The following is a 23,587-nucleotide window of genomic DNA, read 5'->3' as shown; positions in this document are numbered from 1 at the left end:
ACATAAACCAGAAAGTGATGGATTGCCTTCAGGACAAATGATGCACTGTGCAAACAGTACTTCACACTCCAGTCCAAGTCAGAAAGAGACAATTGTGTGGTTATCTACTCGCCACACACTAAACAAGTATTTAACACCATTCAACTGTATTCTGAATCACTCATTATTTACAGCAGTAACCATCGACCAAGATGAGAAAAAACTCCTATGGGGTACTTATCTGTCCTTATAAGAAGGCTCACCAACAGACTACATGTGCTGCAGAGATGCAGATGACCAACAGAAACTGCACACTTTATATTACTGATGTGCTCATACTGAAAAGAGGAAACAGAGGTAAGCCAGAAAGCTCAAGTAAGGTCTGGTATCTCAAGTGACCCAGAGGGTGAAATGACAAACAAGAAACAGAGTACAAAGGATTAGTCTCGATAAAATCACTTTAGGTAGAAGACATAGGAGACGCACACTCTGGTCCCCTTCCTGTGGGAGGAATAAATACGCGTTGTTGAAGTTTCAAGTAGTTTATTCAGTTAAGTAATGCCATAAGTCACAAATTATAATGCAGTATTCAGTGCTCAAAGTGGCTATTATAACTGAGGCAACAGTGGTTAAAATAAAGCCAACTTCCACCACCATAAGTAGTATGGAGAAGCAAACAGAAAAGATTCCTGCAATGTTAAAGGAAATAAGTCAACAGTAATTAATAACTAGATGTCATAGCAGAGAAGAAAGCGGTTTTCTACACTGAAGCCTTATGGCTTGGTTTTATGATGTACAGGAATAAAGAAGACCTACAAACCACTTGACCGCAGTTCAGATAGTGGCTTGGGTGGGATACTGACACAGCTGGAAAGGAAAGACAGGAATGAGGGACTGATGCTGGCACACCATCCTGGAGGTAGGAAGTGGTGCTCCGGTCACCTAATCATTACTAGGCAAGTGAAGGCTTGTCAGCTGCTGAACAGGGCCAGAACTGGCATATGTGGGCTTGGCTCTACCAAGCTGGAGATGTTGCCTTCATTAACAACTGGAAGGATGCACACATTACATGTGGATACAGTAGTTCCCCGAGCTGATGCACATGCTCACATCAGTCATCAGGGAATGGGATTTAGGGCTTTAACGCAAAAATGCCCTAGATGCCTGAATGGCCACCACTGAGACTGGATCTTCCCCCACAGGCAGTGAATGGGCTCTTGCCCTGCGAGGTGTACATGTGCAAGCAGGTTGCAACAAAGGGTTGATGACCGGTATGCATTAGGGAGCAAATAAAGCAGATGAATTGCAATGAAGTGAACAAACCAGGACTCACATTCAGAGCAGGTACTGTCCAAAGGTAGGTTCAGAGCAAGGTCGAAAAATAGAAATTAAGAAATGGCTGCAACAAAGCCAGAGCAATCCAATTATGCAAAAACTAGCATTAGCTGGCTGTCTCAGTGGTACAAAGCGATTGGATTGGTTACTGCAACCCAGGCAACTAGGGTTTAATTAGCAGCCCCAGCACTGGGAAAGCTAGCCAGGGAGGGGGATGACTGAAGCCACATGATCAGCTAATTTCGGGTAGGGAGGGGTTGCAATAACATGAATGCATTCAAGGGCACACTGGGGTCAGACTGACTTTTCTGGTGGAAATTGGATAACCACTGCTCATCCTTCCTGGGATGGGGAGGCTGCTTGGAGGGAATGCCCATTGTGTAATTGAGGAGATGGCCCCCACAGTCAGCCTACTGCATGACCACACTCTCCAGTCCTACCCCACTCCCATACTTGACCAAGCACATGTGAAGAATAGGGACAGCAACTGAAAAGCATGAACCACCCTAGACTGCTATCTAAACAATGTCCTCTTCAACCAGCTCTCACCTTGATGATGAGAAATTAATAGGTCCATTAGTTGGGAAGGGGTTGATAACTGGCAGGCAAGCAGGAGTATAAAGACAGGAAAAAAATAATATGAGCACCATTAATGGAGAAAAATACTGAGACAATACTCCAATAAACAGTCAGCACCTTAGTAAGGCAATCAACAAAATGAAACAAAGTCTGGTCATTTGTCACAATAATGCCCATTGGCAGGATCTTAAGACCTGCAGTGATAAGAGAACATTAAACTTAATGAAAATCTCAACAAATGGCCACAGTTCACCTTAGATTCACAGGTTCATAGGTGTTTACCAAGCAAAAGACCGCAAGGGCCTTTTTTAAGCCTATCTATGCATCCCAAATCTCTGACAAATTCTGATCCTCTTAAGCAGGGGCTTGGGAGATGAAACAATTACAAGCTATGGCCTGGGAGATGAACCATTTACAGGTTGTCTGTGTCCCTTAGACACATAGGTGCCAAACCAAGGATGAATTTCCTGTTCCCCAGCCAATTGTCCAGGTTGCACTTGAATTGGGTTAGGAAGGAACTATGCCTCACATAGTCACTAAGGATGCTAAGCTTCACTTAGCATCTTTACAGCTAAAATCTCTTAAAGATGAAAAATCAACAGCACTGAAGGACTGGTATCAGCACTACTTGGGACTTCTAGCTCAGAGTGAAGATGCAGCAGGAAACAGCAAGAAACAACAATACAGTAAAAAACTGAGCAAAACACATATTTCATGAACACTGGAACAAGCAATAGAAACATGGTCTCTTACAGTGGCAGCAGCCAATAGTCCACTAGCAGTGCGTCTCATCTCCACCCTGCTGCTTGTGATTTTATGGACAGGATGTCAAGATGCACCACATCTAGAAAGAACCCAGGCTGTAGGTGCGAGGGTTGCATCTTTGTCGTACTCAGACGATATCTTCTTTTTTTTCAAGTGACTGTGAACTCCAGCCTGCACTGCACAGGTTCTCTGTTGAGCACAAAGCAGCTAGGATAAAAATTAGCAACTTAAAATCAGAGTCAACCCCTCATACGCAAAAAGAGTGGGCTGCTCTCTAAAAGAGAGGTTAGAACAGTCTCACTTGAAAGTTTTCCAGTATCTCAGGGTCTTTGTTCATAAGTGAAGGTACAGGAATAAACAGAGTGACAAATGGAAGCAGGTGTTGTGCTGAAGTGCGAACCAAGTAATTGGAACAAGCCATTAATTTACCACTTGCTCTCTGTCTCCATTCTCACCTATGATCATGAACTCTGAGTGGTGACTGAAAAGACATCATTTATGAATGCTTTAGAAATGAGGTTCACTGGCAGTATAGCTATATTTAAATCTCCATGACACACTGCAAAGCCTGGTAATCTGTAATGATCATGGAGTACAGCCACTGCTCCTCTGAACTCACAGGAGTCAGTTAAGTGGTTTCAGATGGTCTAAGTATCTAATGATAAGACATGGTCTACAGGAAGAAATCTCCTAGTTTAAATCTAGGAGTACACATCAGGGAGTATATGGTGCACCATGCTTGAACACCAGGGGATCCCATAATATGAGTAGGGGAATGTTGCTGTTGTTAGGGAAGTCTATCCCACCTAGTCCACAGTGCAACCTCATCATGACAAGCAGTTTAGAAAACAGATGAACAAGCAGACAAATATAACACAGATAGTGAATTCTGAAACAAAATGACTGCCTCCTGAAGGTTGCAAGATCACAGCCATAAAACAGCTGGTCTTTTGGGCTACATTTTAAAACCAAGTATAAAATGTCTCTGTTTTTGTGAATAATTATTCTGGTTCACTATACAATGAATTTAGGAAAATCCTCACAGTACACCACCACAAGCTTGCTCCGTGTCAAAAGCGATAAAAACACTCTATTCGAAGAAAAACAATAAAAGCACACAAAATTCCCAGCTGAGAAGCACTTTCGGCTTCTTAAGCTTTCTTCAGATCATAAATAAGTGCTGGGTAAAAACATACATATTGTGTTGCAGACAATCCAGTGGCTTAAAAATATTTTTTATCCCATCAGCAGTGCTCCTCTTAACTCAGTCCTTGCTCAGAAACAAACTCTCCACAGGATCTACCTTCCAATCAAAATCCTTTGCTGCTGCTGTAGCGTCCTCAATCAGGTACATACACACACTGTTCTGTGCATCTCTGCACTCAGAGAAGGTTAACACCTTACAGTGTATAAGTACCAATCAAATTATTTAAGTATTGTTTCCTTCCAATCACTGGAGCAGCCTATTAGAGTGCTGTTAAGCCTTCGGCCAATCTTGTAAACACTGCCATTTCTTCATTGCTCATAAGAACTTTTCCATTACTAACCTGCTGTAAAAAGCTGACAATGTTAACCTGCTGAAGTGGTTCGATCACTTTAACTTAATTCTAGTATTGTTATTATTCCTAATCACTAATCATCTATGCTTCATCTATACATTGCTGTTTATTAGCAAAAGCTTCCTGGTGGAAAAAAAAAAAAAAAAAACACATTAAGCAAAGCTTCCACATTGCTTCATATGAGGAACAAAAACCTTACAAAAAGGATCTCATCCTGGTTTTCTGCACATAATCTTTTGGTGCTACAGAAAATATAAAACATTCTAGATATTAGCAGAAAAAAATGAATGAATAAGAACACGCTTTGGGTAACTATTATACCCCCAAGTTTACCATGTACTCCAATAAGGAAGTACGGCCATTACAAGGCCTGTCCTTATGGTAATTATAGGTTTTTCTTGCCTTTGCATGATGCAACTATCATCTTTTAGTATTTATTTTTATTGTTTAATGTTACCAAGCGCCATCTTCCGATCACAGACGGAGGATGTTAACGAACAGAAACACAACCCATCTGAAACTAAAAGTCCCACATATGTCCTATTGATGAGAGGCTACTAATTAGCTCCGCCCCTCAGAATACGAGGGCCGGGGGGGTGCATTGACTGACTTGGACAGTCAAAACAATTACAATCTCAAAACTGTCCGGGGATACAAATAAACCAATATAAGCAAACCAACTAATATTGGATTAGTGTTGAAACTGCTTCCTATCTCTATGCCCTCCCAAATATAAAACTTTATTCAAAATCAGAGGGCCACAGGTCCCCACAACTCACGTCATACCCAAGTTCTCACATACATATTACAACTTAGCTTAAAGGAATCATATCAGTTCAATTAACAGTTAAGCATCTATTCTTTAAAACTGGTTTCAATGGGATCATAATATTAAGACCTGGTGGTCGGTGGGCTTGCAGATTCGTTATACAACTTATTTCACACATTTCAGTGAGGTTTTGTACATCTCCGCCTCCAAGATTGGTTGATACAGTTTCCAAAGCTTTAAATGTAAATGCATGGTTGGGATTATGCACAATATGGTTTGCTAACACATTCCTCATGCTTTTATGTCTGATGTCTCTTGGATGTCGTAGTATCATTTCTTTAAACTTCTGATCCATTTTGCCTATATAAAAACCTGGGCATTTCCCACAAGTTGCTAAGTAAACCAGATACTTGGTATTGCAGGTGGCTACTGCTTTTACAGAAAATTCTTTTGCTGTAATCGGATGTATAACGTTTTTTTTAGCATCAATAAAAGGACAAGCTTTACACCTTCCACATCTGTGGGTGCCCTGGTGTAGGACACTTCTTTTTAGGGAGACCATCATTATTACAATATAACCTTTTGATCTTCTTGTTGTTGTTGAACACAAACCTAGGCTGTTCACGTACTAAATCGTTAATCTTATCATCCTCAGTTAGGACAGGCCAAAATCTCTTTACTATTTCACAAATCTCTTTGTTATCAGGACTGTAAGTAAGAAGACAGTTTAGTCGCTGAGATTCATAATTAACAGCTTCATTGACCTCACCAGGTCTGCTTGAAAAAATATGGGCATCCTTTAGTGCCTCTTACTATTCCATTCTTCATTCTCACCCCAAGATCTATATCTCAATAACCTCTGTCTTGCAAATGCTGAAAAATATGTTGACATTCTTGATCAAAACCATGTTCTTCAGTACACTGTCTCGAAATATGTGTGACCTGGTTCTCCATGATAATCTTGATGTGTTTAGGATGCATACTACTTCGGTGGAGATAATGATTCTTCCAAGTGTTTTTCTTGTGAATTTAAGTGCTTAAACAAACTTCTTTGTCAAGTTGTAAGCAGACATCTAGGAATTCTACTTTATTTTTTAGAGTAGTTCATAGTAAACCTTAGAAATTCTGTGGTGGAATGTAGATATTCCAAAAATGGTGCCAACTGTTATTCGGCACCCTTCCACAAGATAAAAATATCGTCTACAAATCAACCATAACAGAAAATATATTTACTCCATGGATTGGTGTGAGAGAGTACCTTTTCAGACTCCCAGTACGCTAACACCAAGTTGGAATAACTGTTGGCACATGGGATGCCCATTGCTACACCCAATGTTTGCCAATAGTAAGTATTTCCATAGGTAAAAATATTATTCTCTAGGATTAAGAGCAGATTAAATCTGCTCCAAATCCTATTGCTAGGGATAACTCTCTGATGGCTTCTATACCACATAAATCCGGTATGACTGCAAAATGACTATTCACATCAAGGGTTACAAAAATCAGGTCACTTGTTTCCGTTAAATTTTCCATCTTTAAGTATAAATCTGTAAGGAAACTTCCTGTACCTCTTAGGACTGTCTTGACTTTGGATAATTGCGGTTTAAGTTCATTTTCTACATACACACATACATAGAGATTCTGTTACCCATCCTCTTCCTGCAACTATAGGGCGTAACGGAGGATTATGGATCTTTGGTAGGCCACTGACTGCTGGTATTGTAGTTTGGATACTTCAAAAAAGTTTTTTAAATCCTAATGCGTCTTTCCATCAGCATTGTTTTTATTGTTTTTCTTCGAATAAAGAGCGTTTTTATCGCTGTTGATACAGAGCAAGCTTGTGGTGGTGTACCTTGAAGATTTTCCTACTTTGTTGTACTGCTTTGGGACACCTTTGGCAGTTAGGGTTGATCGACTTTGTTGTACAATGAATTTGGGTGTTCCCTCAGAACAGTCACTTGCCCACATAAATTGCTAAAAAAAAAAAAAAAAAAAAAAAAAAAAAAAAAAAAAAAAAAAAGTAAAATGGAAGACAAGTCCCACTGTGCATAAATGTCGGTGTTGTTAGACGACTAAGTAACACTGGTGCTGACAACTTATTCAACTGACTTGTTGAGAGAGCTTCAGAGCATGAAGGTGGAGGCACATAGATGAAAAGCAGGTCAACAACATGTAGTTTAGTTGCATATTACTGCCTTAAGCTGCTAAGTCACGTTGCTTCATTTTATATTGCAGACATGTGGCACCATACACTGAAGCAGACCGTGAAGGTAGGGCTTTCACATCACTTGACTGAGCCAGACTGCTGACTGAACGAAGAAGCACAAAATCACAGTGAAACAATATTCAACCCTATTCCCCTCCCTGTTTCTTCTTCCCTACCTCTTCCTAAATGACAACAATGTGACTGACATGTAAAGCCGCTCTGTAACATTCCTGTGTAGGAAGATAGTTGTCATGACGCAGCTCTAGTGCTTTGTAAACTGATACACTGTACATGCGATTTCTAAACTGCCTCACCACCATAAGCAGATGAGAACATCTGTTTCGAAATAACTATTACAACTCACATTTCTCCAAAACTACATTTGCATTAATTTAGTCAGTTATCTGGTAATGAATCACTAAGCAAATGCTCAGTTTACTGTAATACAGAAGCTTAAGTCTGTGTAACAGACTTGATTGAGTCACACAGTATTAAAGTGGAAGTTGCAGAAACTGAAAGGAGCTTTACAACCTATAATTTATAGTCTTAACTCAAGTTACAGTACAACAATTTATACAGAAATCACCAACATGCAAGATTTAATTTAAATGAAAAAGCAATAATCATTTTTTTACCTTTGTTAATTCTTGTAATTTGGGGTCAGCCTTGGAATTTGGATCAACCATTGTCCGAACTTCATTTTCCTCTTCAAAACACAAGTTAAAAAAAATTACTATGCTTTTGTTAACTTTAAGCAGTTTCTCCATTTTTTTTCATGCATCTTATAAAACAGCCTAGGGATACCCACATTCCCACTGCTGCACAAGTATCCTGTTCTTTAAAGTAATCCATCACACAGAGATATACAGTTAATATACATGTCGATCTGAAATGGGGGCACCTGTAGTACAAAACTGTTGGTTTAGCAAATGTGTTGACCAGTGGGGTGGCTGTACACTGCGGGTAACTGCCGGTATGGCACACGTTAACCTGCTTACAGTGGGTAAAATGACAGGATTTCCTCTACAGAACTTCTATGCTACATGCAATTCAGAATTATTTTGGGGTGGGGGGTGTGGGGGTTCTATTTGCCTGCAGTCTGACCTACATGGAAACCTCTCACACCAGACTAGGATGTCAAGTCCTTTGCCCTGCTCTGTTCAACCCCAAATTACTAAATAAGAAATCATTTTAAGAGAGAAAAATGCAAACATATATGAATTAAAAATATATTTCCATGTTTGACTACAAGAAAAGTTATCTCTAGCTACAGAATAGAGAGGTTGCTCAGTCACACTAAGGGGTAGAAGAGTAATTCGGCACCATTGTAAAATGTCACTAAAGACGTACAGGAGTGCTATACTAAACACATTAGCTGATCTGCTACGAGAAGCCTGCTTCAGTGGGTAACTGCTGAGAAGAATCACAAGCAGTAAACTTTTATACCTCCAACAGAGTATGGACCCAGAAGACGACCTAAAGGCAAGGGCTCAAAAGACCAATGAGGTGTCAGAGAAGGTCCAACTCCTGGAACCATAGGTCCATGGAAACAGTAAATGGCAAAGATGATAACCAACAAATAAGTGGCTGCAGCACACGTATCCACAATAAAAACATTTATGAAACAAGCACTGGAGACGACCACATCCTTGGTGGAAAGACAGCAGCATTCTAAAGCTGTCTGCTAATGGCACATGTTTGTAAAGCAAATATTGATTAATATGAATATGATTTCCTTATCAACTGAAAGCCACTCCATTCCTGCAACACAGAAGGCAAACAGCTTGCCAGTCTTCCTGAATTCACACATCGTCAAGTAAAATGCGACAAACAATGTATATCCGAGGTATGAAATGCTCTGTGTGAAATGGATTCAGCTCCTGCATAGAAAAACAGAGATGAACCACTGTCAGGATTAAACGTAGGTTAGCTCAAAATGGCAGCAGATTCTTCTGAAAGACTAAATATGATTCCCAGAAACAATTACACTAAGAGTATTATTTTCCAAGTAACAAACTTGGAAGCCACCAATACTTGGTCCTGTGGCAAAAAGGGATAGAGCCCTAAATGTATACCACACATCCTGTATTAGACTGGATGAATGAGCACTGTAGGGACCAACAGGGTAGGATGGAAGTGAATGGCTGATGCCAGCTCACAGTGGATACAGGGAAGGCAATCTGGCTCACTGCACTGCTTGACACCTGCAGGAGTGAGAGTTATCTGATACAATTAGAAGCCTGGTAAGACTATGCTGTGCAGTGTTGAGACACTTAACTGGGAAGTCAGACATGCAAGCCAGTACATGTGAACTGCTAAAGAGCAGCTTTTGTAGAGCATGCAAGCTGCTGAAGTGGTAGCAGTAAGACAGTCCACAGGATCAGCAAATGGCCAGTGAGTGAAGATACAGAACCCTTTTAAAGAACGTCTTAGCCAGCTATACAACTGCTCTGCTTTCCAAAAGGTTACAATATGCATAAATGTTTCACATACATGAAAGCGGAATAATAACTCAGATCCAGACTACAAAGGTCTGTTCGACATTAAGCCAATAATATCTAAAAACTAAAAGGCAGAGGTGGGCACACAATGCCTTGAACAAGATGGAAAATGTATTCCACCTAATAAAATGTATTACAAGTAAAAGGCTCTCCTGGTGGCCTTAATTACTTCTGAGTCTCCGAGTGGAAGGTTCAACCAATAGAAGGGATCTAAATATGCAGCCAGGTTCTAAGGAAGAGCTGGATGTTACACCAATTGACAGGAACCTTCTTTGATTAGTACTAGGACAGCTTACATACTTGTCAGAAATCCAAGGATATAAAACTCCACCACACAGCAAAATGAATGAGTTTTTAGTCCTTCATCCCTGAATTTTCCAATGAGATGCAGAGTACAATGGAAAGACGTTTTGTTACATGAAAAGAAAGCAAACAGCAACAACTCACCTTTTACTGCTAAACTAAGCAGATCAGATGATGCATTATCCCAAACGGCAAATGGGTTATTAGCTGGGGTACTCACTCACAGACAGCACTGGTCAGACAGGACTCCTGAATTCTTAGCTTCAGGGGAAGACTGTGTGAGCCTGTCAGCAAATTAACTTGCCTTCAAATGTGCACACCAAAAAAAGATGGTGTACTGGCTTCTGGCTTAGAGTTTGTCTGAGAAGCTATCTGTGCAAGAAATATATTTAATGGAGCTTCCCATATGATCTAGTGGTCAGGACTCTTGGTTTTCTCCCAAGCAGCCCAAGTTTTACTTCTGTTATGAAAATGGACCACACTTTAAAGAGATGACTCACAAAGTAACAGTAGAGGGATGCATCCTCAGAGCATGAGATTGACTGCAGGGATATGTGCTGAAACATCTGATGTTTGGCATCTACTCATCCAATCTCAATTTATCATATGATGATCTTTTGTTAACAGTTCACAGAAAGTTATAATCTGGGAGGTGTCTTTAAGTCACCAGCTGAAATGCATGCACTCCAGCAGGAGTTCTAAAAAGGTTACAATATGCATAAATGCTTAAACATGAAAGCTACATGAGTAGTTCAGACCAGAATTATTAGTCAGTTAGCCGTCATGTACATCAAGCAATTTATGCATATTATAAACTTTAGAACTCCTGCTGGAGTGCATGTATGTCAGCTGGGGACTTAAAAAAGTTCTAAACACGGGCTCAAGATTAATGCCAAAAAATGCAACATTGTAGCATTTGGTAAGGACCCCATTTCCTACATACAGTATAGATAACACACCACATTAAATGAAAAGGTCATCATATACCTGGGAATATGGGTCAACACCTCTTTTATATCTGACCGTCACTTTGCAACCTTGATTAAGAAATTCTTTGACAGCTACAGTACGTCTTACTTTTGCATTGTTCAAGGGCTATCTGGTATTTTCTACTTGTGTTCCCTCAGAATAAAGCTTCTTCACAAGCATAGTTAGTTTCATTAAATAAGATCTAATAAGTAAAATAACTGATCTGCTTCTTGCAGCCGACAGTGGCACACCTAAAGCTTTAATCTCATAAAAATATAACAAACACATAGACCATGGGTGATCAACAGATAATGGAAGACCTAAGATACAACACAAAGAGGTACTTAAGCACCAAGACTGTTGGTGGAATACAGAATACTTAAAATGCAAAGCATGAATGAAGCTGACAGCATAGTAAACAGAATGACAAGAGCCATTCAGAACATCTGGCAGTGTATTAATCATATGGGATGATAGTTTGGGAACCATTGACAAAGAAGGAGCCATTGCAGGATCTGCATATGCAGCTTTGCTAGAGACACTATTGGAATTGAAGCTAAAAGAGTCTAGGGCTTGAAGGACTTCTCTTGCTGAAACGTTTATTTAACACTGTATCACTCCAAGTTGGAGCCTCAATCGGTGGAGTCTTTGACTTGGGAGTGACACTAGACAGGACTGGGTGTTGAACACTGCTCCAAGGAATTCTATTTGTTGTGTAGGAGTGAGGTTTGATTTCTCCAAATGTATTGTTATTCCCAACAATTCTGCCAGAGAGAGAGTATAATGCAGGGCTGTTACCAGAAGATGCTTGGTGGGGGCGGTGAGGAGCCAGTCATCCAAATATGGAAACACCCGGAATCCTTGTAGTCTCAAGTGAGCTGTGACCACTGCCATGCATTTCTCTGGGGGCTGTAGAGAGACCGAACGGCAGGGCTCGAAATTGATAATGACTGGCCCCTAGCTGGAAGCGAAGCAGACTCCTGGAGTGTTTGTCCATCTTGATGTGGTAATAGGCATCCCGGAGATCTATCTAGCACATCTAATTGCCTTCTCTTAAAAAGGGGAGAATGGACTGAAACATGACCATCCGGAATTTGGTTAGGGCGACAGACAGTTTTAAGCCGCTTTGATCCAAAATGGGTCTCCAGTCCCCTGTCTTTTTTGGCACCAAAAAGAATCTAGAGTAAAATCTGGATCCACGCTGGTCTGGTGGGACTGGTTGGATGACACTTTTTTTGAGACAGCTTTATAATCTCTGAAGCTGCTTCTTCCCTTTGACTGGGTGGAATGTCGGGAAGATTTCTTGGAAAATTTGGCTGACAAAGGGGAATGGAATAATCTCTGGTGATATACTCTGTACCTAATGATCGGTGATGATAGAATGCCAGGCAGCTTGGAGCAGAGAGAAACTACCCCTGACTGCTTCCAGAAGTAAGCAATCGGGCTGCTCCTCAGGAGCACTGATAAGGCTGTCCAGGGAGAGAGTCCCTGGAGCCTTGGTTATGAGGACCCCCTCTGTCTATATAGGGGCATCTTCCGGAATTGTTACCCCCTCTGCCTCTGGCCGTGTGGCATGGAAAGGGCCTTGAGATTTCTTATGCTACATTTTTCCATGCCTCTGATTCCTGGAGAAGGTACGTTGTGGATAAGAAAACCGTAGGCCTATGGCAGACAGGGTCTTTTCATCTTGCTCGCACCTGGCTAGCATGTCCTTCACTTTGGAGCCAAAAAGGGATCAAGTTTCGATGGGAGCATTCAGAAAGGAAGAGTTGAAGGGATCCGCGAGGTCACAAATGCGCATCCAGGCATGACGCCTCATAATGCCTGAACCCACTGCTCTAGCCACCCCTTCGGTTACATGCAACAGCAACTAGATGGACGAGTTAGATATTGATTCCAGGGTTGCAATCTGCAAGGCCACTTTGTCCCTGACCTCAGACAACTGTCCTGCGTCCCAGAGAGTTCAGAGATCAAGTCCCTCTGGAGCCTCGTAAAATGTGCAAAATAATTCTGGGGCTGTATAGCAAAGGTCCCCAATGCAAAAACATGCTTCCTCAGTCTGTCCACTGCCCGGGACTCCCTGCTGGGCAGGTGGACAGCAAGACTTTTCTCAGCCAAGTCCTTTTTTGTGGCTGTCGCCACCACCATAGCATCAACTGGTAACACTTTGGACCAATGCAGGTTCTCCTCTGGAGGGGAAAACATTTTGTCTGGTCTCTGAGTGATCACCTCAATAGAATCAGGGTTCTTCCAAGCACGCTGCACGTGCTCGTCGGCAGGCTAGGTCACCCAAGAGGTAGAAGGCAGGGTGCAAAAAGCCTGCAGGAACACAGACTCTTCAAAGGGTTGGAGGGCTTCAAGTCACCTCTCTGCTTCAACATTTCCAGGATGTCTCTGAAGGAGACCTCATCAGGAGGTGACTGTGGGGACCCTTCACCGTCATTGTAATCTGCGTCTTCCATTAAAGGACTCCTTGGGCAAGTCCATGTGCTTCCTCTTGCACATCTTCTTTCAAGGGGGCTCCTCGGTGGAGGTCTCTGAGGAGGACTTGGAAGAGCAAGGACCCTGAACAGGGGTGTCCTGCAGCTTCTCTGCCCGGTGTCCCAGTCAGGTGGTCTGTGAAAGTTGTAGCTCAGGGGGTGAAAACTGGGGTTCCAACATCAAAGGAGTGCCAGAAGCAAGGACCACCCAAAGAGGGATGGGAGCCCACAACCGAGAAAGACAACCATGGGACTGGGGTTGCACCCTGCTCTGATGAACCCACTCCCATGGATGGAGCCTCAATGGAACAGAGGAGGGAGGTGGCTCTGTACCCCGGGGCAACACGCCCATCCCCCAATCCCCAGATTGAGGAAGGACCGGTTCAGCAGGAACCGAAGACCAAAGGGACAAACTTAGAGCCAGAGTGAGATGCACTGCAGGCGCAGAGGTGATGGGTTCCAAGAAGGATATCAGAGCAGAAGGCTTCAGAACAGATATGGTCGAAGGAAGAGTGTAAGATGGAGTCTGTGGATAAGACAACCCAAGTTCTGCAGGTGGATGGGTCTAAGAAAGTGCCCCCTGGCTAACAACAGCTGGTTTACAAGATGCACCACATCGTGTTCCAACAGGCTCCTGGTGGATCTAGTGGATACTCTGGACAGGGAGTTAGGACGTTCGATGGAGCTATACGCTTGGCCCAGAAATGGATCTACGGAAGGGGAGTATCAGGTCCGTGGTGCAAGGTCTGCTGGCACTGAAGTCTCTAGTTTTGAGACCAGGAGTAAAGGGGTCAAAGCCAGTGAGGTCGGTACAGCGCTCGGTGCCAAAATGGATGGTTCCAAAATGGCAGCTAATGGAGTAGTTGAAGGTATGCCCTGAGCCGAAGTGGCCACAGGTGCCGAAGTCAAAATAGGCAAAGTAAGTTCTATGATTGGTGCCTGAGGCAGGACTGGTGCCAAAACAGACGCCGGTATCGAAGGCTTTGAGATGGTCGAGGAAGACAGAGACGTAGAGGCAGATTTATGCTCAGACGATAACTTTGGGACTTTGACTTCCCAGGTTTGCTCTGTTCACTCGATGGTGAAGAAGGACTAGAGTGGGATCTCTTTTTGTCCTTAGTAGGAGGGGTTGAGACCTCCATCACAGAAATGGCCTCCGAGAAGGTAGACTTGAGTAACCCCTTCAGAATAAGTTTATTTTTCACCTCATTAAGAGTATGTTGACTGAAACTCTAACAAATGTGACACAGACGCTGCACCAAAAGGTGGGACACTCCCAAACAGTATACACAGTCATCATGAGAATCACTATTGGGTAACTTGCCGTTACATGAAGCACAATGCTTAAAACCTAAAGTACCCTTCTTATCCGACGTCTTGATAGAAAAGACACCACAGGCCAACTGTATAATCTAGCTAGAATAAAGACAACTCCTTTCAAAAAAGTCACAACAATAACAATACAGTATTATGTAGAGAAAAGAAGGGAAACACCTGAATAAAAGTCAAAGCTAATAGTTTAAACAGGAGAGAAAATACCAACTATGGTTTTAAGAAATACCACAAGGGTAAGGGAGGAAAGGCCATATTAACAACGGTACTTGAAAGTTTACCAACGTTAACAACGGGTAGAGAGGAAAAAACAAGGTTAAACAGAAGAAAAGACACTGGAAATACTAGTCGCTTAATAAAATGTGAAGCTATCCAAAAATTTTCACACAAATATCAAAAAAAGCTCCACTTAGCTGAGAGCTCGGCTGAAGCGCGGCTTTATGGCTATGCGGCAAACGAGATCTGAGGTAACAGGGAGAAGGGCATTCTGGGTAGAGACTTAGCTCAAGAGTTTTTTGGCTGGTGCAAGCTTGGTAAAAAAGGCTGACTCGGTTCTGAGGGCTCAGAACCGAACCCATCAGTGATGAATGGAAATTAATATTTTATATTGTTATTCCTTTTAACACAACTTGAGTGTGCTCTAAATAGTTATAATTAATAACATTGTTTTAAAATTTAGTAGCAACTGTAGTTTGGTGACATAGGGATGGGTTGGTTGGTGCGTGATTTGTATGATTATATCATCAAATCAGGGAATTTTCATTCCATGATGGGAGGTTTGAATGTACATAAGTATGAAATGTTGCTTTTTTTTGTATCTGTTCATAACAATTACTAGTACTTGGTTATTATATTTTAAGCTAAATCATCTTAAATCAGTGCATTTACATGCTCTTGTGAATGTCTTGTGAATAACTGTCTCTCATTAAACATCAATGGACTTAATACTCCATTGAAGAGAAGTAGCTTAAACAAATACTTAAAACTGCATAAAGCTCATGTAATTTTCTAACAAGAAACACATTTGCTATCTGAAGATGTACATAGATTGATGTACAAACATTATTCAACTCTTGTGAGCGCTCATTTTAAATCAAAAAGGAAAGCACTCATTCTTTTGAGAAATTCATTACCTATGTATAAAATATTAAATACCTGTTCAGATAAAAATGGCATGTTTGGTTTAGCAGTAGTAAAAATTGAAAAAAAAAAAATTATACTTTCGTGAATTCTTACTAGATACCTGGAAATGGAGCCAAAGTTGCCAAGAAATATTTGAATATTACAAGCTTATACACAAAAGGTGAATTGATTATTGCAGGAGATTTTAACTGTATTCTTTCTAGTACAGACACGACTACTGATAAAGTTCCTGAGCTATCCTCGGTAGCTAAACACTTAGATCATTTTATTAATTCACAACATTTGAGTGATACCTAGGATATTAAATTAACTAACTCTCTTAACTTTACACATTACTGTCATAGATTTGGCACCCAGACAAACACCGATAAAGTTTTTACTTCTAGTAGTTTATTTACTACATTTGAAGATGTATTGGTAACTTCATGCCCTTTATCTAACAATGCTATTACTTTTATGTTAACGTTATAGCCAAACAATTTGATTTACTGTTAGAGAATCCCTGTTGATATAGTAAAACTAAAAGACTTTAAAGAATAGTGTCCAAGAGAAATAGATCAATACACTGAAATTAATAATAATGGAGAAGTTTCAGAAGTAATTATCTGGGATTCTTTTAAAAGCTTATCTATATGAAAGAATTAAAAAGTACATATGTAAAAAAAAAGAATAGTGGGATAAGGAGTTGATGTCTTTGCAGTCTAATATAGATAAAACGAAATCCAATTAAAAACATTGACAAATCGGCAAATACTGAGCTGAAAATATTAAATTATAAATATCTTGATGGATTTCACCATATAATATCAATACATTTGGAAAAATTAAAACTACAAACTTACTCAATAAACCCAAAAAGCTTATACAGGCTGGCTGTTAGATCTAAGAAAAAAATAAATACTAATCATATTAAAGAAATCATTTCCAAACAAGGTGATAGAAATAAAAAAGTGACCGATTTAAAAGACATGCTAGAATGCTTTGGGAAATATTATGAAGAAATGAATAACAAAGAGATAGACTAGAACTCAACAACATAACTAATGACTTTTTGAAAGACAATATAAGGTTTCAAATAACCAAAGAACAAAGATCCAAACCTGACACGTCAATCATTCTATTTTAAGGAGTTAAAAAATCAAATTAATAATCTTAAACCAAATGAAGTCCCTGGTTGTGATGGTATAATCACAGAATTATACAAATTATTCCCAGAGAATATTTTAAATATCCTACTAAATGTTTTTGAACAAGTTAAAGATACGTCAACCACCACCCCCTTCCTGGAACTATTCCCTGATATCTCCTACCTTGAAACCAAATAAAGATTTAACTTATGTTCTTCTTACTGCCCCATTTCATTATTAAATATTGATTATAAATATTTATGTCTATTACTGCAAAAAGATTTAATCTTATTATGACAGGATTTATAGATGATGATCAGACTGGTTTTATACTACATAGACAGGTTCAGGATAATATAACTAGGCTTAATACTTTAATAGATCTGGCTAATAAAAATAAAAAAAAAACAATTACATCAATTCTATATATAAATAAGGCTTTTAATTCTATTAGTTAGATTTATTTGCTCAAAGCACTTAATATGAATTTTCCCTAGATTTTTATCAATCTTATAACTAATCTATATAGTAACTCATTCTCGGTTATTAAAATTGGCTCTGTTCTTTCTAGCTCTTTCAAAATATTAAAAGGTACAAAGCAGGGTTGTCCCTTGTCACCTCTATCATTTGCTCTAGCATCTGAACGTTTCACAAACTTTATTAGATCTAATCACATAATTCAGGGATTCTCGATGGATAAAATTTACTCCTGTAAAATTCAGTTACTTGCAGATGACATTTTAATAAGAAGTGGTGATGCTGAAGCTTCAATAGAAAATTTAAAGAAGGGTATTAATTACTTTGAAAAAGTGTCAGGTTTAATGTTCAACCCTGACAAAACAAACTTTACTTATTATTAAAAAATTAATAATTATTTAAGAAACTAAGAATTTTATTTGGGACAATTCACAAATTATCGTGGAATTATAATTAAATCTACTGTAAAAGACTCAATAGCAGTAAGTTACAGCAATTTAACAGACACTTACTAAAATAATTAACCTGAATATTTTTTTTTACAATGGAAGATAGGATTATAATTTTTATTAAAGTCTAACAAAAATATTCTTCTAGCTATAATTACTAATTATTCTCCCTCCTAAAAAAACTAAATTAAATTCTACTCTTCTTAATTTTCTCTGGCTCCCCAATAAACCAAGAATATCAATTGACTGGCATGTTAAACGTTGGCAAGAAGATTAAGATTTCCAAATATTGAGTTATATGCCAAATCCATAAATCTCAATTTAATATCTCTATGGTTAAATTCCTCTTACCAATCCACTTGAAACCCATTCACGAAAGATTAATAAATAATAACTATGTTGTAGAAACTCTCTAAATTTGGAATTAATAAATTTTACTGGATCTTAAAAGCCTTGTGTTTAAATGAAATAAAATACTATTCCTATCCCTTCTCAGATTACATCCTTATAAATTTTAAAGGATTCATGAATTCTAATTATACAGTTAAAAGATTTATTGTTTTTATTGTTCCGTATATCAAATATTGTGGGTTTGTGAACTTTTAATATAAACAAAAAGGTAGACCTTAACCAAATAAATGTAATCTTTTGGCATCAATTCTTAATTGGAAATAAGTCATATAATACAGATGATCTTCTTGCAAAACATTGTTTAGAAAATAATAATTGGTTGACTACATAATATTGTAAAAATGTTAGTGATACAATCAAAATCTCCAAGGATTTTCAAAAAAAACATATTCCAAAGATACTAGAGTTTTTTTTTCAGAACTGATAGTAACTCAAATAAGAATAAATCACATACATCAATAATTTATAAAATAATAACAGAATAGTTTGGTTCCACAGATTTATTATTTTGGAATTACTCAACTAAGCTTAATGAATAAGCCTTTTCTGATAGACAAATGCTTAATTCTTAAATCTGTGGGAAATCTACTTTTCTCTTTATTGGAAAATATATACATGGATATTTATTCACAGAGCTTTTTAACTCCACATAAAAAGGCTTTAATATATAACTATGGGAAATTAATTATTGAAGGTATAATGAAGTCTCTAATGCTGAGTGGTTTCATATGACATTGGACTATAGAACAGTATTTCCTTTTTGGAGTGAATTTAGAAATTTTGCCCAAGGTCTGTGGACAGAACTATATCATTTCTAAATTCCTTTATCTTATTTAATGCTTCAGTTCTGGATTCCTTATCTAGGGTGTATGTGCCTCTCCTTTGGTCCATTTTAGCTATAACAAGAAAAATAGTCACAAAGAACTGAAAATGTAAAACTACTCTTTCACTGAAATTTTCAGCAAAAAATATCTGCAAAAAAGAATTGTCAACTGCCAAAATGAGAACTTCAAATATTACCTGCCAGTTTAGATTTTGTTCAAAAATTAAGCGATTTATTTGATAAATTTTAATTATTTAGTTTCCCATGTTTGATTTTTTTGTGGACATCTGTAAATGGTTATGTTTTTGTTCTATTTATCTTTAGGTAATTTTGTATAATCTGTTTTAAAATTAATAAAACTTTTTTTAAAAAAGGGAAATACTTCAACTTTGCATGGCTCATAGCAAAGTGTTCACCACCTTATACTCTGCTTTGATTAGACCCATTAGAGTACAATGCCCCTTCAGGATGTACCTCAGTAAGCATATCATGTATCAGATGTTTGTAACTGAAAAGATCAAAGGCCAAAAAGATCTGAACTTCAAAGACTGAAGCCTTGATCTCTATACTATTTCATATAGACACTTTTTGGGAGACCTGTGTCTTGCTTACAGGGCTATAAGGGAACTAGTATTCCAAGAATTCTTAAACCTCAGTAAATCAAACAATCCATTTAATACTAGGACCAGAGATCTAAATCATCTCCAACAAATAAGACTAAGAGGAGGCACAGGTTTGTCATGCAGCACCTATCCCTTCTCTGAAACAACCCCCCCCCCCCGCCCTCCAAGTTGAGCACTGTGACACACTGTCTGCCTTTAAAAAGGAGTTGGACAACTTTGATGGGTATCCCTAAATTCACCCTCGTATGACTGGCCTGGGTCTCCTTGATATAAGATGCAAGACCCAAGGGTGGGACCAGCAAGGCAGAAATGGCCTAGAAGCTCAGTTGCCTTGTAATGGCACTACCAGATTGACTATTCCTCTTTTCAAAGAGAGAACAAGCATGTCACCTGCTTGTACTATTATCACACCAGAGCCTCTGGTCTTGGATCCCCTCCACAGCTCTAAGGGCAAGAAACAGAATCCATTGCTCCAGGTGGTTTATATGAAACTTCTCCAGGACAGACCACCATCCTTACCACAAAGGAGGTGAGGTCCTCAACAATATCATCAGATTATATTCCCTTGATCTTATACTCTAAAGCACAGTGGCATAAGTCTGACAGTAGAAAAAGTCCATGAGCAGGTGAAGGCTTTTTTGCCAATGGTGACTCACAAATCTGCAGCTATACAATATGTGAACAGAACTACTAAGACTATGGGCCACCATAAGGTCCAAGAGATGCAGGAGACACTGAACATAAACCTTTTAACTTCATCTTCACAGGAGTATGTTAAATCCTACCATATGGGAAGAAATAACCTCCACCAGTGAATATCCAATTCTCTTCCAGGCAAATGCACCTCAGTCAGGACCAAGAGAAGAGTTTTTGCCATTTATGAAAAGCCTCAGGATGCTCAACTGCTGCTGTACCCAAGCTAGGAATGCTATAAGGAAGTCCCTTGACAAAACTTCCAGGAGCTAATCATCCAGGTACAGGGAAAAAATGAAGTGCTTTCTTTAGGGCCATTTCTACTAAGGCTAATGTTGGGCATTATCCAAAAGACCAAATGGCAACACCATGTACTAACACTGATGTCCAACCACAGCAAAGCTTATAGTGACCTTAAGACACTGATATGCCAGAAGATACCCATCATACCCAAAGACAATATCAATGTGGCCTGTAGTAGCAGAGGTGTGACATCTCTACAGAATCACCATCTAAAATATGATGCACCAGATATGGTTGAAATTTGTGATGTGTACTGCAGGTCAAAAGCCTCTCATAGCTCATGGAAACCTTTGTATGTCCCGGGGGGGGGGGGGGGGAGATGATGCTTCCATGTGGTGTAAAATATGGACCTGTTCCAAAAATCTCTCCGTGGTTCTAAAGAAAAAAAAGCTTCTATCTGGGCAAGTACATAATAATTCTATGATGTAGTCATCCATGATGAAAAATACAGGTCGGTGGTGAAGCCTCCCCAAGCTAGGGCAATCTCTGTATAAAGGCTTCCAATGGGCTGTCCTGACTGATGAGCTGGAAGTTTAATCTTCCTTGGAAACCTGGCTATCCCCAAGCAGAAAAGGCTACATTATACACAGCATCTGAGACAACCTTCATTTTATAAGGCAAGTCCTTCGAAAACTGGGGTGGCCTTGAAATAATGGATGAAGCTGGAGGTCAGAGACCAATCAGTGTGGGCAGGCCCCTGATCAGGTCCTGGTAAACCTTAACTAAAAGGTTACCACCATAACAGGGGGGTCACCGCAAAGGACCTACCTGAATGAATAACTAAGAGAGATTCTATGGTACACCATCCAGTGGAAGCATATTTCTGAGCACACTGCCCTCAGCACTAATGCAGACAATATTACAGTGGTTTATGTGAAGTTGGCTCTGTGGTGTAGATGGGCAAAGCAAGTATGCAGAAAGAGTTAGCCTGGAAGACGTGGAAGTAAATGGTGAATGACACACAGACAGACACACACACACACAGACACACACACACGAAGAAGAGAGGAAAAGATATTACGTCTATCTCAAGAGCCCCAGCCCACACACACTCAGGGAGAAAAGAGAAAATATATTATGTCTATCTCAAGAGCACCAGCTGAAAGAAAGCCCACAAATACAGCACTATGAACAGGATTCACAGAATATCAGCCCAGCAAATTAAATCATGCACTCCAGCTAAACTACAGGTACACAGAGGGGTGCACTCACCCAAATTCACCACAGTAAGTCCTTCGCAACAAAAGCCAGCTAACAGATGAAGTGTTGGCCTACAAAAGAAAAATCCAAGGAGCTACACATGAAAATCTACCTTCACTTGTCACTTGCCCCTACCTACCAAAGTTATGGCTAATCATACACTGCATAGCAGGATAGTGAAAGTGAAAGGGTGTCCAAAAAAATGCACTTGGCTATGTGAATGGTCTTTTACATAGCCTCTTGTATTCCAGCCTCAGGATCTCTCCTGCTTTACCAGGCCTGACCTGTTAGATAGGACTAGAAAACTACACATGTAAAACAAACAGGGAAAAAGAGCATCAAAACAGCAGAAAGAACATCTCTTGGCCATCCTCACTAAAGCTTCAGTGTCTTTATAAGATGCACAGATACTATTTCTGGGATCAGCACTTAACCAACTGGATGCCAGGTAAAGCTACTGCTCCACTCCAAAGGGAGCTTACAAAAAAGTACAGTTGTGTTCACTTACCATAAATGTAGATGTTAGAGTGTATTCACTGTTGCAGTTATCACATTTGGGTTATCCTGCCAGGGGTAGCCCCCAGTCAGCCGAAATATCACAGGCTTAGTATTTCTGCATCGGTTGCTGTGCCTCCAGGACTGACATCAGGTCGTCAGTGGTATAAAATCAGGCAGCAGACGCCATTACATCAGTTTTTCTTGCCCTGTCAGGAGCCCCCCAAAATGGAAATAGGTTATGGTGGAAGAACACCACCAGTAGAAAGTAAACACCAAAAAATCCCTTAAGGAGAGAGGAAGAGAGAGACAAGGGGGATGGAGGGAGGGAAACCAGGATGCAACAGTGAATACACTCTAACATCTACATTTATGTTAAGTGTACACAACTGTACTATGCTCTTCGTGTTTCACTGTTGCAGTCATCACATTTGGGTTGATTCCCAAAGCTGAAAAAAAGGGTGGAGGCAGTCAAGAAGACTGTGGGGTGGCTAGGATGCCCTGCAAGACTACAGTAGCAAAGCCTGCCCTGGGCTTGGAGAAGATAGGCAGGTGGTAATGCTCGGTGAAGGTATGAACAGATGTCCAGGTTGCAGCCTCCAGGATGTCCCAGGTGGGGACCCCTCTGAGGAAGGCTGCAGAGGTGGAGGTTGCTCTGATGGAATGTGCCTTGACCCCCTTTGGGGGTGGTTTCCCATGCTGTTTGTAGCAGAAATGGCTGCAGTGTGCTAGCCATTTGGAGATTGTTTGTTTGGATATGAAAGTGCCCTCTGCTCCTGCTGTGAAGCTGACTAGGCATTTGATCAGTTTTTATGAAAGATTTAGTCCTGTATAAATAGAATCTGAGCTGTCTGTGCACATCTAGAGTGTGCAGAATCCTTCCCCCCTTGTTTTGTGGGTTAGGGAAAAAGAAGGGCAAATGTATGGATTGGTTGAGAGCCACACGGGACACCACTTTAGGCATGAAAGATGGGTTAGTCCTGAGTGAGACTCTGTCAGCATGGAAAATGATGAAGGGCTCGACAGTTATGAGTGCTTGTAGCTCTGATACTCTTCTAGCGGAAGT

At 39.9% G+C, this 23,587-nt stretch overlaps 1 protein-coding gene across 1 annotated transcript in view; it reads right to left on the bottom strand.

The window, feature by feature from the left end:
- PARVA (parvin alpha) overlaps positions 1 to 23,587 on the bottom strand; it is a 742,770-nt gene that overhangs the window by 416,743 nt on the left and 302,440 nt on the right. The window contains exon 3 of the mRNA XM_044059394.1: positions 7,828 to 7,898. Coding sequence (XP_043915329.1) covers positions 7,828 to 7,898 — 71 coding nt within the window. The remainder of the gene's footprint in view (positions 1 to 7,827; positions 7,899 to 23,587) is intronic.

Source organism: Protopterus annectens, chromosome 17.part0 (assembly GCF_019279795.1).
Source record: "Protopterus annectens isolate FY-2018-M chromosome 17.part0, PAN1.0, whole genome shotgun sequence".
Taxonomy (NCBI): domain Eukaryota; kingdom Metazoa; phylum Chordata; order Ceratodontiformes; family Protopteridae; genus Protopterus; species Protopterus annectens.
Note: the sequence above shows the minus strand (reverse complement) of the source record. Positions and strands in the feature narration are given on the sequence as shown.